Here is a 23014-nt window from a genome sequence, read left to right as displayed (position 1 = left end):
TTTTCAGAGCCACCAAACCTTTATTAGCATATAGGCGAGATCTGCTTGTTCTCTGTTGACAAGGGGCAGTCTTCAGTGAACGACTCTTTTCAGAGTCATCAGTAGACAAGGGGCGGTCTACATGTCTCATTCTTAGGTACTTTGTCCTGAAGAAGTCAGAGCTACTCCTGACGAAAGCTTGACAGTTCTAAACTTGTCCGACGGCGAACCCGCTAAGGGACCGATCGTTATTTACGGCAGGGGGGGGGGAATGGGTGTTTTGGCAAAAATATCGACAAAAATTTCGCGTTCCCCCTCGCGTCCGCTCAAAATTTTCGCGTTCCCCTTGTTTTCCCAATTTTCTCCATTTAAAATTTAACAATCCCCCCTCGTGGTTCAACTAAAAATTTCAGGTTCCCCCCTCAAGACCACAAAAAAAATTTTCGTGTTCCCCCCCTAAATTTACCCATTCCCCCCCCCCTGCCATAAATAACGATCGCTCCCTAAAACCCACTAATTGTCATGATTTTATAAAATAAGAATTGAATCTGAATTGAATTGAAATTCATTTTCTGAATCAAAATAACACTGGTTTGCACTCAAACCATCTTCACGATCTTGAGTAATCCAACAGCTATTATTATAATTCAATGTTATTAATTTTCAAAAGCCGCTTAAAACGTGAGTTTGTTGCATTTGTCGTCTGTTCTTCGCACCGTCTATCATGTATGTAAATGATATTTTGCAGCTTTGATGAGTTTTATTGATGATCAAAAGTTGTGATCAACCATGCAACATTAAACATCCAAATAGACACCTACCTTTCACCGTCTAACTTGGTCTGCTGGTTTACGGGTTAACAACTAGGCTGTGATCCAAAGTTAACGCGTAGGCCTACATCAACAACAAGGCCTACTACATTAGACCGCAGAATTGAAGACTGTAACGAACTTCTCTGATCAGACACACAGTGCAGCACAATGATACACAGTGAGACAATATTGCTATTTCGACTAAATCATTTTGGCAAAGTCTGGTATTAATTCCCTTGGAAATGCTAATTAATCGAATGAGATGGACAAAGAGTTGTTCTGTTATTGGTAACATAACCCTGTGTAAATCTGAAGTAACTAAAGATGATCATTTAGGCGTAAACATTTAACATATCCCACAATGCTTTGTGCGGAGGTCAGTCACTGTAAGTTAAGGGCCTAACAAAATATTGCATTAGCTTGCATTGGAACAAGTAGGCCTACAGATGAACAAGGACAATGTCAAAGCAGTCTCATAAAGACATTCAAACTGGCGCTATGAGTCGCAAGGCCTATGTAGCTATTTTTCGGCTATTTTTATTGTCTTTAAAAAAAAAATTATTAGAATTCAGTTTATCTTTAGGCCTATTGATTTTTGCTTCTTGTATTACTTTTAATGTAGGGTCTGAGTCTTATTCTGCCTAGGCCTACATATCGGCCATTTTATACGAGTTCATGCTTGAAGTGAGTGTTTTCAGCTCCTAAAAAGTGTGAAGGTCAGCATAGGCATGAAAGTGGAACGATAACGTTTTTGAGCATTGTATTATGGGATAGCATTTAGCAATTAGTATTACTTCACCACACACAAGGTTTGTTTCTCATTAATAATTTATGTTTATTTTTGTTGCTACGCATCGATATCATAAATTGAACATCTAGATAATCAATCAATCGATATCATAAATTGAATCACAATAGATTTATTTTATTATCGATGGACTTTTGTCATTGAGTTGACATACTATTTGATTAACCAAGATTTATTCTCTGTGATAGGCCCTGCACAAACCAACGCTGGATAAATAAAATAAGGTGAGCTGCAGATTTCATTTGAGACTAATTTTAACTGTGTAAACCAAATCTACAACAGAAAAGTATACGCCTATCAAATTAAAAATGGCGAGTGGTGTGGGTTTTTGGGGCGCCCTCTACGGAGGCGTCCCACAATATTGGCATGTACTTGTGAGTAGCTTCTAATTTCAGTCTTACTAGATTTACTCCGCAATTGTTGTGCTATTTTGCTAAAATTATGCCCTTGCTCAGAAATAAATCCACAATATGCTTGGATTTTATTTTATTATTGTTTTCTGTTATGCACAGGATAAAATGGTGTGCGTATATTCTTTGTTTAAAAGACAAAATTAATGGATTTGTAAAAACACCAAATAAATCGAGACCTTTGACCTTTGTAACCACTTTGACCTTTGTAACCAGTTTACCGCCTCTTAGAACCCGATAGACGGTGACCAACACTTTGGATTACAATAGCCTAATCTGAATGGCATAGTCCAATAAGCTCAAATAAACAATCATAGTGCAAAATTTGACCTAACTTGCAGAGTATGAGTTTTTGTACCCAAAGTTTCAAAGTCAGGCATCTTATCAAGATCAAGATAGTGATAGTGACATAACAATTAACACGCTTATCTTACCAAGGTCTTATCTATCTGCATGGGGTAATTGGAAATTATGGTGTAGCCTATTTGTTTTAAGGATGAAACAACTGGCTCCTTTTGCATGGAAATTAGAACAAATTACTATACAAGATGTATCAAAAAGTTTGGTACCCAGCAGTTTTGATAGTAATTGAAAAGCCTGGTTCTTCCAAATGCAATATCGGGTCCCCTTAAAATGATAAAATGATCAGACCATAAATCTTTTGTGACTGTTTATGACATTAATCAACAAATTATGCGGATCCTAGATGTGTCGAGGATGTTATGTTTATGAACAAAACGTTACGTTTGTATTTTCAACATTGTTAATCATTGCTACGTGTATGTTAACAAATGAAAGTTCTGTAATTATTTTAATTCTTCAATGCTAAGTTAGTAAGTATTCTTTTGGATATCATCAAATTGTAAATCTCTAGTCAGATTTTCAGTGTGTTAACAACTATGTATCAAAGATGTTACGTTCATGTACAAAACATTAACGTTCTTATCTTGTAAACATTGTATACCCATATAGCTACTTTTGAAGAATGAATGTTCTGTAATTGTCTTTTATCCTTCATCTCTATTAGATTTTCAGTGTATTAGCAAGTAGATGATGTATATGTATCACAGACGTTATGATGTATTATGTATCACAGACGTTATACATTCATAAAAACTTTTCTTTTGGTCAACATAGGGGTAGATCCTCTTCTATACTATCCATCATATACCCCCCTGCATAACGAAATTCAACAATATTCAATATCCAAAGCAATATCATCACTACAATATGCCCCAAAATTGAACTCCCCCACCCACATAATCGCAAATTGACACGACAGCTTCATTCCAATTCAATTTATTTCATCCAAAACGGTCCTGTGATACACCTTCCCCAATCAAACACATTTGTCTTGCATTTGATCATCTTCTAGTAGAAAAAATCATTATGATACCAAATCCCCGGGACCAAATCTAAACACCATGCCATGGAATTCACCATATCACGTCCAAGCTCACATAATTTGGGCGCCCCATTCCTTTTTTAAAGGAATTTTTATTTCATCCACCTTCAAGAACTTACGTTACAGAAGTTCGATATCCCGGCCTTATGATATTATCTTCTCTGGATATTACCTTGGTCATTATATCAGGGTTCAGGGGCTTAGTCACAGTTGGACATCGTGGTCATGATCAATTAAATAATCGACAAAGTTGATCTCTGAGATCAGGGAAGCGCTGAGGTATTTTCTATATCAATTAATAATTAATTTACTGTTAGTAAGTTATCAATAATGCGACGTTAGCAGCATGACCTTATTTAGGGGTCAATTATTATCATAAGGGTCAAAAATTTTCAGCCCCCCTTTTTTTTGCATCATGCTGCTGCTAACGTCACATTATTGATAACTTTCTGACAAGTGTTTGTGAACGGTCCCTAAAGCATTATCAACTTAGATATTAGTATTCCAAATCTGCTTTCCCCCCTGAGCCACCCCTCTAAAGGGATGGGGTATGAGCGTTTGAGAGCACATCAGACATATCGAATTGTATTCTGAATACGAAGAATGTCCTTCTGATATCGATTTTGATCTAATACAAATTTTATGACAAATTATTAAAATTTGATATTTTTTAAATATTTGATAATACAGTCCTCCAAGTAAACTTTATAAATCTAATGATATGTACTTAAAGTGTATGTAGCTGGGATGAAAAGCCGACGATCACTTGAAAATGTAGACCTTTCATATTGAACATGTATACATTTTTTCCGAATAAATTTCATTGTGTTTGGGGAATAATCCATTATCTTCAATACGAAAGGTCAAAATTTTCAATTGATCGTCGGCTTTTCATCCCATTAGATTTATAAAGTTTACTTCGAAGACTGTTAAATATCAAAACAATAAATTTTTAATCATTTGTCATAAAATGTATATTATATCGCGAATTTATAAAAAAAAAATCAAATTTATAAGGACATTCTTCGTATTCAGAATGCAATTCGATATATCTGATGTGCTCTCATGTCTCACAAAAATACTGCCCAAACGGCCCACCAGAAAATATTATACTTTATATATATATAGGGTGCGATGCTTGCTTCTATGTATATACAGGCATGTTGTTCGAATGCCCACAGAATGATTCCCACTTCCTATGGAGGTATATAAATAAATACCTCCATGCTCCGGGATGGTGTGTGTGTTGTGTGTGTGTGGGTGGGGAGCTCGCATAATATTGCACGTATCATATGCCGTAAATATCTCTGTAAATCTGCCTCTCAATGACCCTCTGCCCCGCTTCTTTCAAAAGCAAAACCTTTTACACCCAATGCCCAATTAAATGAACAGATGAATAGAAGCTACACCCAAAGACTCCCTTTTGCGATATGACTGTCAACGTATTAATAGCATAGCATCAACTCAGGATCTCCTTGTAGTCGCACATTCCGTTTTAAAGGGAATTTTTATAACTTTTGTCTTACCCTACAGGGCTGACATACTAAATTGAATTAAATCCTATTATTAAGGGGTATTACTACCCTGCCCAATTTTGTTTATTTTGCATTTTTCTCAAAAATTATAGCGCATTGGTGACAAGTAAGATATGTATATTATAGGGGCAAGGACTACAACTACTGCACTGGAAATTTTATTTCAACACGGACAACAGGTTACAGTCAAAATGCGGGAAAACCAATATTTGATCAATAACTGCTTGCCTTGAGTTGCTGAATTTTCAGTGCAGTAGTTGTAGTCCTTGCCCCTATAATATACATATCTTACTTGTCACCAATGCGCTATAATTTTTGTGAAAAATGCAAAAATAGGCACAAAATTGGCCAGGGGTGTAGTACCCTTAAATCCTACTGTCCTAGGTGATAAAATTGTAATCACTGTTAAATTTTGGTAATCAACCTTCGAAGGAAAGTGTATAGACAATTATTATATAAATTATTTTGCCATAAACTCATCAGACTCTGATTAAATGGGGATGGAACTAGTGGCGACTTTTTAATTTGGGTGTGTTCAGTGTCTGCATAGTCTCTTTTTTGAACAAAGTTCAGCCGAGACAAAAAAACCACTGCAATGCTTTGTAAAATACACACACAAACAAACCAATTCTGTCCATTTGCATTGCATGTGTTTATTCTTGCACATTTGCTTGACAATTGCAATATTGTTACAACAAACTTAATATTAAAGTCATATCAAATTCCAATTCATGGAATCTTGCTGATAGCACCAATAAAAATAAGAAATTATCAAAACAAAATATCTGGGTGTGTATGAATTAAGTTCAAACAATACTTCATAATACTGCTTCATATGAAAGCAATTAAAGTACAAATTTAATATAGATTTGATTGACTAGAACTCATAATGACACTCTCCCTTTGGCCTAAAAATAATTAAGTAATGGGCACCAAAAAAGTATGTTTTCCTTCTGTTATTGGAAGGGCAAAACTTAGGGTTGAACATTTTTGTTGAGGTTCCTATCATGTTGAACAACAAAGGTGGCTTTATATCAGGACATAATATTGTGATGCGATCAAGCAACATCAGTCGGAACTCGGAAATATTGATTTTGAGATAATTATTGCCAAACAAAGGAAATATTTCCTTTTGTTTTGGAAAATCTTTAATTGCTCATATCTTTGGAACTGGTTGTTCAATTTCGATGGGGTTTATGTACATGTTTTTGACTATCCTAGTATACGAAACTGAAAATTTAATATTTCCGAGTTATGACTGATTTTGCTTGATTGCATCATATATATATATAGTAGAATAAGGCCATAAAAAGGTTAGTCTCAGAAACATTTGGTCAAAAAGCTATGTGTTATGCAGTTTTAAATTATTTTTTATTATAATTAGGGGGAAAAAAGCTATGTGGGATATTTTTAATGCATATTTGGACTTTTTTTGCCGCTTTGCTGACGAACTGTCAATATCAAATAGGGCTACATAATTCACTTACCTAAGCACAAGTCTCTGAGAGATAAACCTGTTTTGTAATGGCCTAATAGTTAAGTATGAAAAAGCACCGTTTTTGTTTAATTTTTGGTGCTTTTTACAATAAATGTTTTAAAAAAACCCTTAACTTTTCAATTTTCTCCAAATATTAAGAAAATACATCAAACATTTCAAATGCTGCATAAGTAGTATGCGACTCTGCACATAAACTATATTGCAATTACAGCAGACCAAGTCAATACACCCAGCATTTTTACCTATTTGTGACATGAGCCCAATGCTGAAACTATTCAATTTCAATGCTACTTTTGATGCAAACCCTTTAAATTCTGGTCACCACGTTAATAGGCAATTTCAGTTGCTGAAAACAAAATGTTATTTATCCCCCTTTTTTGCCACAAATTCAAAATCAATATTAGTGACATTAGATTGATTCCCCTTCATAGTGTCACATGTTCCGATTGGCTGCTAAATGGGCTCTTCCATTTATCATCCATACACCCCTATGGAAGATATGATCTCCCACACAGGGGGTGTAAATTTCAAATGGAGTCCCCCATTCAGGTAACCCCATTTGAAATCCACACTCCCTGTGTGGAATATTACGGTCATGTCTTCCATAGTGATGTATGAATTTCAACTAGAATAGTCCAATCCAGTGAGTGTATTCAAAGTCTGTAAGCAAACTAAATATACTCTTCAATTTAAATTCAACTTAATGCATATGAATCCTGAAATATACAAAACCATCTTAAATGACACAGACAATAAACTCTATTAATAATATCATATTTCTATACATAACTCGGTATTTCCCTGTATGCAAGAGAGCATTCCCATTGTTCCGCCTTTACATGGGAGCAGACTCAAAGCAACGTGAGGTATAGGCTATACAATAACAGGCTATTCCAGTTGAAATCCATACACCCCCTATGGAAGATAATATGACCTTAATCTCCCACACAGGGTAGAAATTTCAAATGGGTCGAGCCACCATTTGAAAGCCACACTTCTAAGGTCATGTCTAGCATTCTGGACTACTGGGTGTATGGATTTCAACTGGAATAGCTCATGAATTATTAAGCAAACACAAAAATGTTTTTAAACATTTTTCCAAATTGATTAAAATGTTAAATGTCTGGTTATACATAAATGTATAAAGATCATGAAAAACACTTCAATAACATTTTTTTTTATGAATAATCACATTTTCATAATGTTGACAAGATGGTACTGTAAAATCTTTTTGAAAGAACATGTTGTTCCAATCTTTAAATAACAACAGCGTCCCATGATATTGAGGCTGACGACATCCAAGAGCAAACTGGATGAAAGCTGCCTCTCTCGGTAAGCAATCAAATGTTGTGAGAAATAAGAATCTTAAAATAATAGTTGCCCACATTATACTGCAGCATTTGAGAAAGTTTTATAAACTTATATAACCTGACATATGAACATTTTTGGCAACCTTTTTGGCCGTTTTGAAAATGTTAATAAGAAAACATTGCAGTTTACTGGGCGTTTGCCCTGTTATCACTTGTTCAAAACATAATACTGCCAAAACATTTAATGAACTATTTTAATACTTCAATAAATGCTTTAATATTTCAATACTTTAATAAACTTTAATACTTCAATTTACTTAAAAGTATAATATTCAGTAAGAGCTTTGGCAAATAAATGATGGCAATTTAGCCAAAAGTAGCACCAAGTTTGCAGAATACCAACATAAAATAAAACAAGTTCGGATTGTGTTAAAATAATATAAAAAATAATGTGCAATCTTATTTTTGTATTGCCAAAATGAAATCAAATATGAAGTGCAGTCATATAGTTTTCATATCTATTGCATATTTTCAGAGCTGGTTTGAAACACGTAACACTTACCAAATTATACTTTGTCACTTCAGCCACTTTGCATCTTGGGGAGGCAAAAAATGCAGATATTTGTCCCAAAGAGTTTTTCTAGTCCAATTCTGTAGGCCACATGCATAAGGCTATTCCATTTAAAACCCACACACCCCCTATGGAAGACACAGCCTTAATCTCCCACACAGGAGTGTGTAGATTTCAACTGGAGTCCCCTATTCAGGTAACCCCATTTGAAATTCACACACCATGTGTGGAAGATTAAGGTCATGTCTTCCTGAGGGTGTATGGATTTCAAATGTAATAGCCCATATCTTTTCACTCATTCTACCTTCAAGGTGTGTTTAACACCTGGTGTTTGCTACCTCACATTGAGATCCATCACCCAAACATCCTTATTCCAAGTTTTGAGTTAATTTGCTACAGAGATTTGGATTCTACAGGCAAGAAAGGTGTATCACAGTGGCCAATAGAACAGTATATGAATAGAGGCCGTCAGCCTTTCGCCATCTTATGGGTACAAATGATATGCGTGTTCATGCATCGGACGCTACGCGCAGCTTGCCACACAGCTGTTATCACGCGTTGATGCAACAATTTTGTTGTTCACGCATGCAGATTAAACAACCATCGCAGCGTGTACCCACAAGATGGCGGCATATGACGTCACGCTGACGGCCTCTATTTTGTGGTGGTGTTGGGGGGGATGTGTACTCAATTTGGTTTGGGTAGGGATGTGACACTGAGAATTTGAAAGCAACTCATCACAATATACCAACTTTACAGCACATCTGCATGGTTTACTTAGTTCAGGCAGCTAAAGCTGCCATCGTAAACTACGCAGACCCGTCATTGTTAAACAGTGGTGAACAACAATGAAACATGATTATATCCTTAAATCTTATGTCCGCATTGATATACATCATCAGGGGTCATCAGAAAAGCTTATGGGATTAACCGAAATGATGAATTGAGGAGGGGAGGGGGGAATGAGGCTGTCAATCGGGTCACACACCTTTTATTGCAAATCCATAAATCACCGGACATAAAATCAAATTGCATACAAAATATGGGCTATTCCATTTGAAATCCATACAACACCTATGGAAGACATGGCTTTAAACTCCCAGACATGGAGTGTGAATTTCAAATGGGGTTACCTGAATGAGCGACTCCATTTGAACCACTCACACCAGTCTTTCTATGCTAAGTCATGCACTGACTGAGACAGTTTCGAGAACTTTGTCAACTGGCAGAACTTGAGTCCATGTTGCAGTTCATGTTTGGAATGGACTCCCAGACTGTGTAGTTGGAGAGATCACTGATTATGGAGCTCAGCCCTTCAAGAGCTGTGTACATCAACATCTGTCGGGATTGTGATTTAGCAGTGGGTTCTTGCCACTCTCCTAAGCTGCTGTGAACCACTGATTGACCCATAAGGATTACAAATATAGTGCTCTGTTGCCTATATATGTGACATGATCAAGGGGAATGAGTCACATGTCAGCAATTTTCAATTCTAAGTTTTTTACATCATTTTCGTGCAGTTTACAAATACTTCATCAGAATCTGACATCTCGTTACTGAGTTATGAGCAATTTATCAATGGCTAAAAACAATATAAAACAAAAGAATTTGAACACTGTTTTGCCGATATCTCAAAAACAATATTAGCGACATCTGACTAATTCCCCTTGATCATGTCACAAATGTGCTTGACAAAGTCCTGCCTGGATTTCAACTTGAATAGCCTAATAGTAGTAGGATGGCTTACTACTCCCCAGTGAATGATTCAAATATTGCATAAACCTCTTGCAACTAAAATGGCCAACTTAACTAGGGGAGACCAATACCAAGTTTTCAACATTGTCTCTTTGTATCTGTATCAATGTGTTGCTAATATGCATGACAGCAACATAACTCATTATACTGCATAGTAAAACCTATCAAACTCAAAATGGTTGACTTAAAGAAAGGTGGACAATATGAAGTCTTAGCCATACACTGCTTCATTATTGCCCATCCCTATGCAGCTATTATGACAACAACATAGCTGCTTACTGCATAGTAAAGTAAAACTTAAATGGTTGACTTATAGGGGTGGGCAATATCAAATCTTTGCTACTGCTTCATTAATTTGCCCATGCCTATCAATGTGTTGATATCAAACACAAATAATTTCAGGTTTTTATCTAATACAATGGGCTATTCCAGTTAGAATCCATACACCCCCTATGGAAGACATGACCTTAATCTTCCACGTACACCGAGTTTCAAATAGTGAGCCTGAATGTTATATGGGAAACTCCATTGGAAATCTAGAACCCATGTGGGAGATTAAGGTCATGTATGGATTTCAACTGGAACAGCTCAATATAAAATATATATTTACAAACATTGCTTACTTAATACATTAAAATCAATAAACAAACCAACCAATCAATCAATCAATCCATGAAAAGTTTTTCTGTATTGCTGGTCCGAACGTGCTTACTATTACCATGGAAGAAAGAGATAAGAAGGAACCACAACGAATTCGATCGACCAAGTCGTAGTGTGTTACACGGCATACCTCGTCCGCGGAGAGACCAAAGCAGGCGTTATTGATTGAGTTACGCAGTTTATTGGTTTGTACCGCCGGCAAACATGATGAAAATGATTACACTAAACGACTCGATTCCAAATGGCACCAGCATGTTTAGTTTGATACTTTGGTACTCAAAATGCATAGAAAAAGCTTCATATAATATTGGATGGGTTTATTTCGGGTTGTATGAGAATATACTGCACTTGCCATGAATGATATTCTAATACACCCTCAATGCCATCCAATATTATATAAATATTGATCACATTCAGAAACAAAGTGCATTGTGGTCCATTTGTTATTGATACCCCTGTGTGTGAGATTAACTTGGGTAAATGTCTTTCATAGGGTAAAACGGATTTTAACTGGAATATGATATCCCAATGACTGATTCACCCATCTGATCATTAGGGATTGATTGATTGATTGATTGATTGATTGATTGATTGATTGATAATCATTTTACACAAGTATTTACACAGTTGTACAAAAACAGAGAGCCAGATTCATAAACGATAATGTTCACATTTAGCTAATCCATTTGAAGTCCATACCCCCACTGAAAAAGATTAATATTGGATTTCCAACCAAATTCAAATATTTAAATAATTCCACCCATCTTCAACCAGTTGGAAGTTTTTGGAATTTCAGACAAAATGTGCAAATATGACGCAAAATTGTGTGAAATCCAACAGAGTTTGACACATTTCAACAGTTTTCAATGGCAGTGAAATCTTCCACAGGTGTTGATGGTTAACCAATCAAAATTTCAGCCCTGCTGACTATTCTTACCAGAGCCCTGATTGGCTCAATCCATTTGTAACCAATTAAAATAGTTCCTACAAGCCATATTCAGCCTGATAAAGAAGAATCTGCATAAATTATATATAGACATTCAAAATAATGTTTGTACATCAGTCTTAACAACATATAATATACAACTTATGTGTACTTATAATATTTTACAAAAATACAAAATATTCAGAGAATTTGCAAATTTTTGAAAGAATAACGTATACATCATAATACTTTGTGGTATTAGGCAATTCCAATTAAAATCCATACACCCTCTATGGAAGACATGACCTTAATCTCCCACACAATGGGTGTAGATTTAGAATGGAGTCCCCCTTCAGGTGACCTCATTCAAAATGCACACTCCCTGTGTGGAAGATTAAGGTCATGTCATCCATAGGGGGGTGTATATAATGGGTTTCAACTGGAATAGCACATCTTCAATAGACCATAAATTTCAATTTTGAAAGCCTTTGCAATTGAAATGCAAATGAACACATCTTTACGGCCGGTTACTGTACAGTTCATTATGCACATCGATTGCAAAGAATTCTAGAATTTGCAAAAAAAGTCTATTTTGAAAGACAATGAAAACAAAATGGTATGTAACAATTCTACTAATATACAGTGTCAGCTTTGATAATTGGACGATTCCATTTGAAATCCATACACCCCCTATGGAAGATATGACCTTAATCTTCAACACATATTGAAATCTACATCCCCTGTGTGGGAGATTAAGGTCATGTTGTCCAAAGGGGGTGTATGGATTTCAACTGGAATAGCACAATAGTCAGTTAAGAAAAATCAAACTATTTTCAAAAACTGTTATATGCTAGTTGGATTCCTTGCATCTTTTCCTTTCTAAATATGTATATACTTTTATATACTTCTCATCATTACATTTTGAGATGCAATAAAAAACAATATCTAAATTACTGACTCAAGAAAGGGACAGAGAAACTGCTTTTTACTTTAGGGGTAGTCCGGTTAAAAAAACACCTACCTCTAAAATAAAAACAAAATATCTGTGGAAAAACACAAAGAGATTCAAACAATGTTAGTGTGTTTTGCCATAGGCTGTATGGTACATACTTTGACAAAAGAAAGTATCGTCCTCTTATTGGCTTTACAAGCTACACCCTTTTACAATGTGAAGGATGGATCATTGACAAAAGGAAGTAACATGTTAATGAAGTAAATATGAGATACACCCTTTTACCATAATAGGACTATTCCAGTTGTACAGACGAATCCAATTTCACACATTCCTACACCTCAATGGCAGCCATAGCTGGGTCCCCGTCGGCTCCATCTCACCTAAAATGTGAAATGATGTGGCTTTGGAGGGTATTTTAAACTACATTCTATCACCCGTGTTACACGTAGACAACAGAATGATGACAGTTTAGAACAAAAAAAAATCTAACATCAAATTTCAAGCGGCTTTAATCCACCCAATTGGGCAGTCACAACACCAGTTTGGTGCTGCGGGGACCCAGTAATGGCCGACCAAATCCTGACCATGACTTGGCTCGTTGGATTCGTCTACAGATTTCACAGACTCCCCCTATGGAAGACATGACCTGTACACGGAGAGTGAATTTCAAATGAGGTTACATGTATGGGTGACTCCATTTTGAATTTACACTCCCTGCATGCCTCCAGTCATGCATTTCATACTGAGTGTGAGGATTTCAACTGGAATAGCACAAACGACAAACACAATCTAACAATATTTATTTTGGACAAGCAATATTGCGCTATAGCTATGCTCTTGCTGAATGAACACAATGAATTGTTTGACGTAAATTGACGACTTGTGCATTATGTGACAGACATGAAATCTTGAAATAGATAGTGACATTTATAATATATTTTACATTTGAGTTGAATTACAGCATGGTTATATATATTTAGAGTTGACAAATTGCACCATATCTGACACTGTAATTAATGGACCCTGGGTATCACCATATGGACCCTGGGTATCACGGGAGCATTGTTTCAACACTGAAGGAATCAATCCAAGATGAAAAAAAAAAAAAAAATGAATAGCAGTTTCATGACTGTTATTTGCTCTTTTTATGTGCAACTTGTAAGTGCTTAAATGTGACACGATCAAGGGAAATGAGTCGTATGTCGCTAATATCAATTTTGAGATATTGGCGAAGAAAGTGTTAAAATTCTTTTGTTTTATATTGTTTTCAGCAACTGATAAATTGACATAACTTCGCAAGGAAAAGTCATATCAACATGAGGTTTTCAGTTTCTGAAAGCTCTATGTCCTCTTTAGAAACATATGCAAAACTCATTTTCGACCAGGGTCGACATGCGACTCATTTCCCTTGATCATGTCACAAATTGGGCTATAAAATTTGAAATACATACACACAACCTTGATCTCCCACACAGGGGTGTAGATTGTAGACGGAGTGACCCATTCAGGCAACACCATTTGAAATTCACACTCTGTGTGGAAGATTATAGCCCAATATTAAAACACACACTAGCTGTAAGATCTTTTTATTTGATTTTGCAATTTAACCTACAATACACTTTATGGTCCTCATTTTGACAATCCAATATAGTGTGTATAACCAGCAGCAGAACTTATGCAGTTCATACATACAAAGAGTTCTCATCATTATATTCAGTGGATTATATTAATACGTATGTAGCAGCACAAATTTATGACTATTTAGAGAGTTATCAATATGGGCAGTCACAATTTTTTGTAACCAAAAATGTTTGCATTCCTCAAAAGTTTATGTTTGTTTCACATGATACAGTTTCACAAGTTTCATTTACAAATGTTGTGTTCCCATTTTTTCTTGGGAAAAAAATGTCATCACTTTAATTGTGCTATCCCTCCTCCAGCATAAATACTGATCAGTCCCTTACCAGGGACAGAATGTTTTCTATTGCACCAAGTATAAATCTCTATGGTCCCCCAGCCCCGGTATCAATACTGATCAGCCCCTTAATAAGGACAGAGTGAACTATTACACCAAGCATAAATCTTGATGGTCCCCTGGTATATGGACAGCATGTTTTCTACTACATGAATCTCTATGGCACATTTGAGTATATCATAAAATATTACAAACAAATACTGGACATACAGCAGGACAGTTTTGACAATTTGGAAGTTGTAAAATTTGGCACATATTTCATGTTTGAATATTGCATTATAGAAAGATACTGGCATATTTTTACACTAGCATAACAGTGGTATATCACAAAGCTTCTTTACCATTACGTAAACATCCATAAACGTACAGACAACACAGTTTGCAATTTCTTGTCATTTTATGAGATCTTGTTGTAAATCCCTATTGCTTACAATGCCTATGGGGCATGGTGGTGCAGAGGTAAATCCCTATTGCTTACAATGCCTATGGGGCATGTTGGTGCAGAGGTATAGACTCTGCCTCACAATCAGAACATTGCAAGTTCGAGTTCCGGCGGTGCCATCATGTTGCACACTTGGGCAAGACCTCTCTCTACCCTGGGGCAAAATGGTGGAGCTGTTACGAATATTGTCCATTTAGCTCCGCCCCAGAGGTATAAGCATGCCTTGGGGATTGTATGACAGCTGACATATTCTAACGACAGCGGAAAAATGTAAAGCGCTTTGATACATGTGAAAGGCACTGTAATGCCAACATTTATTAATTATTTTATGATAGATTGTTACAATATTTCTACCACTCAGATTTACTTTGATTTAACCCCACAGGTACTGCCTTTCTTACAGTGACCATGATTGGTTAATTACATGATATAATCATCCGAATAACCAATCAAAATAGAGTTGTTAGATTGACTCATGATATAACCCTCTTTGTAACCAATCATAATAATTCTTAGAGGTCAATAATTTGGGTTTAAACATTATTTCCTCTTACTTACTTACTTTTGTAATTGCTCAATTTTAGTGCATCATTTTGTAAGCATTAGTAACAGCCCTCGAATTAAGGATTTGAAGGGGCACGGCAACTTTTTAGGGCAAATTGATAATTGCCTTGGGGATGGGCACAGCATTATGCCGTGGGTGCCGTGGGTTAATTCGATTAGTAAGCATATCAAAGATACTCACTCATTTAGCTTTGTACCAGATGAATAATACTGCTGAAAGTTACCCATTATGTAATATTCTATTACACCCACGACCCATTATTCAAAATCGCGCATTGTGATTTGTTGAAACGCGTCACGTGAAAGACCATTAATTAGCAATAAAGTGGCCAGGGCAACAAACTTTATGTTCTTCTCGCATTACAGCGCACAGCAAAGTGCGATGCAGTATATTAGCGCAGTTACGCATTCTACGCAAATACTCTGCAATACTCGCTATCACTTATGCTTTGGCTACGCGTAGGCGCTCCACCTTGAGGTAAACAACTTGAAATATTTGGGCAAAAATGAGATATTTTCTCTTTAAATCGCACTATTTTGTGGTAATAGAATAGAAATAAAGGGTGCAGCATTATCCTTTACACCAGGCGTCCTCAAATAGATTTGTTGAAGCGCCACATGAAATAAAAGAAAACGGCAAAGCGCCACTCAATGGCTGCGAAGTTGCCGGGGGGAGTCAGAGGGTGGTGTCCCCCCTTTGAAGCTATTGATTTTTTGAAATTTGAGGTGCAAATGACGCCATTTGGTGCAACATTTTGTACTATTTTAGCCTGTCTTTACAAGGATAACATGGGAATCGCATTGTTTAATGTTGAAATATAGAATATTGGAGATATTCCTACAAAGTTTTATCAAAGGGTTTGATTTTTTTTTAAATTATTTTTAATTTTTTAAAATCGAAACGCGCGCTGCCAGCGCCACTCGAAAGCCACGGTGCGCCACATGTGGCGCGCGCGCCGCTATTTGCGGACCCCTGCTTTACACGCAAATAATGTGTCCTCGGCAGTAAAAACGTTTAAATAATTACGTTTTTACTGCCTTGGACACATTATTTGCGTGTAAAGGATAATGCATTACCCTTTATTTCTTAATTGTACATACCTGAAAGTTTATGATAAACTTGAGTTATACAATGTACATATTTAATTCTAAACCATACTTTCCTGTAATTCACAGTTTTCACCTTACATTCACAATATCTATTTACCACTGAACTTGAGAAAATTTGAGAATAGCTGATTAGCAGGAAGAAGCATATCGGCTGCTCTCTTTCAGAAGCAGAAATCTTTGGAAACAGATTTTGGTCAAAATATGATCAAACATATTGCATATGTTCTTTTTGACCAGTTTGGACATAGGCAGTTCCTTTGAACTTCATACACCCTTTAAGAAAGATTTAACTTGAATCTTGCTCAGAGGGAGGGTGAGTTTCAAATGGAACCGCTTAAATGTGCTAATTCCGTGGACTTAGCCATTGCTTTCACAACCTTACACATTGCATTTTTCTATAAATGTTTACATTTTGCACATGATGTATAAATTTTGGTTTACTAATAATACTATGTTGATATTAGGTTATTCCAGTTGAAGACATGACCCTAATCTCCCACACAGAGGGTGTAAATTTCAAAATGGAGTCACCCATTCAGGTAACCCTGTTTGAAATTCACACTTCACTTCCTGTGTGGGAGATTAAGGTCGGATCTTCCATATCGTGTCTATGGATTGCAACTGGAATAGCCTGTTAATGACAATTACCATGTTACAAGCTATTACACAAGACTCACATATTTATTTATTACACTTAATACTGGTGATGCAGTTGCACGATGAGCTGTGATTGGTGTAATGCTGAGTGACGGGTTCAGGAAACACATGGCAGACATCAATTGGGCGATATATAATGGTTGCATTGTTAATCTCGTAGATTTGTAGACCAAACCTCATGAAGACAATCTCATAAATTTGCAGGCTGAATCTTATGGAGACTTAATCACATAGATTTGCAGGCTGAACCTTACAGAGGCTTAATCACATAGATTTGCAGGCTGATCTTTACAGAGATTTAATCTCATAGATTTGTGCTCTCATCTTTTTCATTTGTATTGGCACTACCCAGCATATTAAGTAGCACACTCTGAGCATAATTTAGTCGTTCATAAAGTGGTGCTGAACACCCGTGATGAGCTATGTGAATTAAACGATAAGTAGTTGCGACACGGTCTTCATTGATGTATGTGACAAGTGGGTCGTTATTATTATGGCTAAGTATCACCTTGGTGTGGTCTTCAAAGAAATTCACCTGAATGGAATGAAAAAGAAAAGAAAAATGGACAGATTTATAGTGTGTTATGCACATACATGCATAAATCCAAAAGCCTCAGCACACTTTAACAGGAATTCATTGACTGCTGTGGCCCAAGACACACCATAAATTATATAAACCATTTCTTGGACCACTGTGGTCGAAGACTGTACACCATGTACCATTTAGCAACAATCAGGGACATGCAGCTATGAAGCACACACCCTATGCATACAATAAACCATCACAGCCAGGATCAGCTCCCAGAGTACTTGTAAGCAGTTCATTGTCCAGGGGAATTTCAATTATTTCAGGATAAGAAGTACAAACACGGAGAGGGCCAGACCTTGACCTCACATCGCCAAACACCAATGCACCAGTCTAAAATCTTACTGACTGAGCTAACTATAGACTGCAAACAGAGAATACACCATGAGAACAAATCTGTGCAAAAAGGTATTTGCATCGAACGTAACATGTGTGTGTGTCAGATTGTGTGCGCATGTTTGACCTTTAGCATGTACATATGATCAGTGTGTGAACCAGAACTCTAGCTGTATAATCTCTCTTGGACAGGTTCATTAGGTTTGTAAAATAGCTTAATAATGGGCTATTCCAGTTAAAATTTATACACCCGGCAGTTTGTCCACTTTGAAGTACAAAGTAAAGTACACAGTAAATTACTGTTTCGGCGTGCCGTAATGTCAAAAGGAATTAACACCCTGTTAGGCGCACACAAATGCATGGGCGTCTTACTACGTGACGCACGATAAACTTACGCAAAATGTGCGTACCGTACTTCGCACTTCAAAGTGGACATACTGTACAGAAGACAAGACCTTCACACAAGGGATGTAGATTTCAAATGGATTTGCCCATTCAGGTAATCCCATTTGAAATTCACACTCCCTGTGTGGAAGATTTAAGTTATGTCTTCCATAGGGGGTGTATGGATTTCAACTGGAGTAACCCAATGTGCCCTCTTTTCATGGTGTTATTTTCCTTACCCATTGACTACATGATATAAATCCTTGAGCAGGAATACAACACAGGGCTCACCATATCAAGGAGAAAATGGTGGACAAAAGTTGGATAACAAACACTGCACTGAAAACTGTCTGCTGGTCAGTAAATAACTTGGGTTTTAACAAAAAGAAAATAATGTATTTTTAATCTGTACAACTATTTCTATTTATTTACAATTTAGTACAGTCATATTTGAGTAGGATATTTCACAGTCATAATTAAACGAATTACTTTCCAATAGAGGCCGTCAGCCTTTCGCCATCTTGTGGGTACAAATGATACGTGTGTTCATGCGTCGGACACTACGCGCAGGGCGCAGCTTGCCGCGCAGGGCGCAGCTTGCCACGCAGCTGTTATCACGCATCGACACTGTGATTTCGCTTGTTCACGCATGGAGATCGAACAACCATCGCTGCGTGTACCCACATGCTGGCGGCATATGACGTCACACTGACGGCCTCTATAGGCTATTCCATACAGAGTCCATACACCCTGTGTGAAAGATTTCTGTGTCATTTCAATTGCAGTTGCACCTTATGGTTAATCCCGCTGGAAATTGCTGCTTAATTCCACTTGAAAACTGTTGCAAACTTTGGCTAAATTTAGAAAATTTGGAATTCCCAAATCTTCCACACCTTTTATACTTTTTATGGATGGGTGAAAATGGCTGTATCTGGAATAATTTAAACAATCAAATTGGATGGAATTCTAAACCCTTTCACAGAAGGGGTATAATTTCATATGGAACAGCCCAAAGTTGTATAATAATCGTACCTGCAGTGTGCCATTGTTGAGGTACAGTCCAATAGCCCGATTTGACCTATTCCAGCATTCTAAATAAGGCTGCATTTGCACAGGAGATGATGACCCCTGGTGTTGAGTTTTCCTCCTAGAAGATGGAGACCTCACAGATTCTACACCTTCACCGTCCTGTTAATTAACAATCAAGTAAGCAAATCAATTAAGAAACTCAAGGGAGTTGGTAGAGATATCAGAGGTGCCAACAGCAATGCAGGTGGAGAAGAAGGTGCCTGGGGCCAGAGCACTACCCACCACTGTCCATCCCAAGTTGGAGGGCCCTGGAGCCAAAGCATTACCCACTGTCCATCGCAAGTTGGGGCCAAAGCACTACCCACCCCTGTCCATCCGGACAGTAGCGAAGCCAGCGGGGGGGGGGGGCAGACTGCCAAAAATGAAAGAAAAAAGTGCCCCTCTGACCAAAGGGCAAAGGAAAAGAAAAAGGGCAAGGAGCCCCTTTTTCATCAAAACTCACCCTGATCATGGGCCAAAATAGTGTCAAATACAAAAAATTTGCGCGCGCACATTGTCACAATAAAGTAATTTTCGTCTCGATCATGGGCAAAAATAGTGTCAAATTCAAAAAAAAAATTTTACGCTACTACACGCCAAGATACCGCCTTCAATAAAGCCTTTTTGGAAGTTCGAAAACATGTAGTCTCTCTAAAAACAAAAATTTCATGTTGCAACTGCAATTTTTTTTCAGCTGTGCCCTGAAATTTGTTTTGCCCCCCTGACCAAGAAAGCTGGCTACGCCCTGCATCCCAAGGTGGGGCCAAGCACTACCGACCCCTGTCCATCCCAAGTTGGGACAGGCTGGTAGAATAGACAGGAAAGCAGTAAGATATTGGGCTGCCTTGTTAACAACAATTCTTATTTTGCACATCAAATAAGGATGTCACGGCAGGGAAAGCCAGGATACAGCTTTGAATGACCATGGTCTAGTATTGGAAAACTGTAAGGGTAATCAATCAAGGTAATATATCCAGGAAATTACATTGTCTATTTTCTTTAATGTGTAACACTACAAAACACACTAATTTGTGTAAGTGATGTTATAGTTATTTGTTCTATCCAGTGTAACACTACAAAACACACTAATTTGTGTAAGTGATGTTATAGTTTTTTGTTCTATCCAGTGTAACACTACAAAACACACTAATTTGTGTAAGTGATGTTATAGTTATTTGTTCTATCCAGTGATACCAAAAGAAGTTACAACATGCTCTGGAGTGTGCCCTTGCAATTTGGAAACTAACGTAATAATGTGGTATGACAAAAGATTTTTAAGTAACAATACATTTACGATACAAGCATTTTTAAACACTTGAGAATGTTTCTGCAATCTTATTGGTTCTTACCTGTGTGATAATAACAGATATAACATGGTTCAGTATCTGTGCATCGACGCAATATGCATACTCGCTATTTGAATTAATCGGAGGTGCATAGCAATATGGGACTGATCGATTTTAAGCCCTAGGTAATTCCTTGTAAAATGTAGGATTTAATTTGATTAAAATTGGTAATACTTATGATATTTTTATTTGAATTGAAGTGTTTAAGAATGAGAATAAAGGTAATGTTTTTAGCCGCTGTCGTGCATCTATCGTCTCATATCACATGAGCGACATCATTATGTTTGGCGGAAAACTACTCGGTTTCGCATCGTTGTTTTCCTTAAAATAATGATGTTGCCCGTGGTATACGAGACGATAAATGCAATCAATACCTCTATTCTCTAATTCATATACTCTTAGAAAAACATAGCCCATCAGAAAAGCTGTTAGAAAAATATGCGCAGTGCATTAATATTGTATAATTGCACGGGTATGCACTCCGCGTATTACGCGCAGTGCTTTCGCACGTGTTTGCATCGCGTATGATTGAGTCATTTTCCTTGCGGGTTGATGCATTTATATTTGCTTGTATTTTCATTTTTAGTGACAATTTTGTTATAAAATTAGCAAAAATCACAGCTTTTTTTCTTGTGTATGAAATAGGTTTATAAATGTGTGTTACTTGTTGCTCGAGAAATTGTACAAAATAATGCACTTGTACTGAGATGTTGCTGCGTCTAATGCACTCCCCCCGAAAAATTAGACGCAGCAACATCTCAGTACGCGTGCATTATTTTGTACAATTTCACTCTCAACAAGTAAGACGCATCCATTAACCTATAATTATTCAGTTGATGGAAACCCGGGTCTTCATTATTATTATTATTAATTATTAATTTCCCATGCATAGTTTGACTTCTCCAATAATATTCATTTCATCAATATGTCTACTATATCTTACCCTATTCCCAATGGGTGAGGTAGGACTGCCTGCAATGTCTTGCACTGGTCCCTACAAGAGTGAACAGTCAAAATACTAATATTAGCTATCTACATGTAACTGCACTAAGGTTTACAACACATTCGATTTGGCTATTCCAGTTGAAATCCATACACCCCTATGGAGACGTGGCCTTAATCTTCCACACAGGGGGGTGTGAATTTCAAATGGGGAAGAACAGGTAACTAAATATATAAGCTCAATCTTCTTCAGCCCTACCACCTTACCATGTTGCTGATTGGCTCAATAAATCATAATAGTCTTCTTGTAACCAATCAGCAGGTGGTTCTCATTGGGTTACGCCTCTTCAGCCCTACCACCATTCTTACCATGTTGCTGATTGGCTCAATAATTCATAATAGTCTTCTTGTAACCAATCAGCAGGTAGTACTCATGGGGTTAAGCCTCTTCAGCCCTACCACCATTCTTACCATGTTGCTGATTGGCTCAATAAATCATAATAGTCTTCTTGTAACCAATTAGCCAGTATACTCTTGTGGTTAAATATTTTTCACGCATTAAATAAGATGTTCATTCATATGATGTATGTAACCGTCTTAAAGAGTCTGGATGAAAAACTATTCTCAGCCTCTAACAACTATTTTGATTAGTTACAAAGAAGGCTATATGGCCTGTGTCATGTATTTTAACCAATCAGAGATATGGTAACAAAGAAGGCTACAGCCTGTGTCATGTATTTTAACCAATCAGAGATATGGTAACAAAGAAGGCTATAGCCTGTGTCATGTATTTTAACCAATCAGAGATATGGTAACAAAGAAGGCTATAGCCTGTGTCATGTATTTTAACCAATCAGAGATATGGTAACAAAGAAGGCTACAGCCTGTGTCATGTATTTTAACCAATCAGAGATATGGTAACAAAGAAGGCTATAGCCTGTGTCATGTATTTTAACCAATCAGAGATATGGTAACAAAGAA

General features: G+C 36.9%; 1 protein-coding gene across 1 annotated transcript in view; it reads right to left on the bottom strand.

Annotated features, from left to right (window-relative positions):
• Positions 1–16974: 16974 nt before the first annotated feature.
• The window catches only part of LOC140141575 (serine/threonine-protein kinase PLK1-like), an 83254-nt gene continuing 77214 nt past the window's right edge, over positions 16975–23014 (bottom strand). Inside the window, 3 exon segments of the mRNA XM_072163486.1 lie at positions 16975–17906; positions 19710–19865; positions 22035–22085. Of these exon segments, the coding sequence (XP_072019587.1) occupies positions 17676–17906; positions 19710–19865; positions 22035–22085 (438 nt within the window). The 3' untranslated portion in view covers positions 16975–17675.

Source organism: Amphiura filiformis, chromosome 19 (assembly GCF_039555335.1).
Source record: "Amphiura filiformis chromosome 19, Afil_fr2py, whole genome shotgun sequence".
Lineage (NCBI taxonomy): Eukaryota > Metazoa > Echinodermata > Ophiuroidea > Amphilepidida > Amphiuridae > Amphiura > Amphiura filiformis.
Note: the sequence above shows the minus strand (reverse complement) of the source record. Positions and strands in the feature narration are given on the sequence as shown.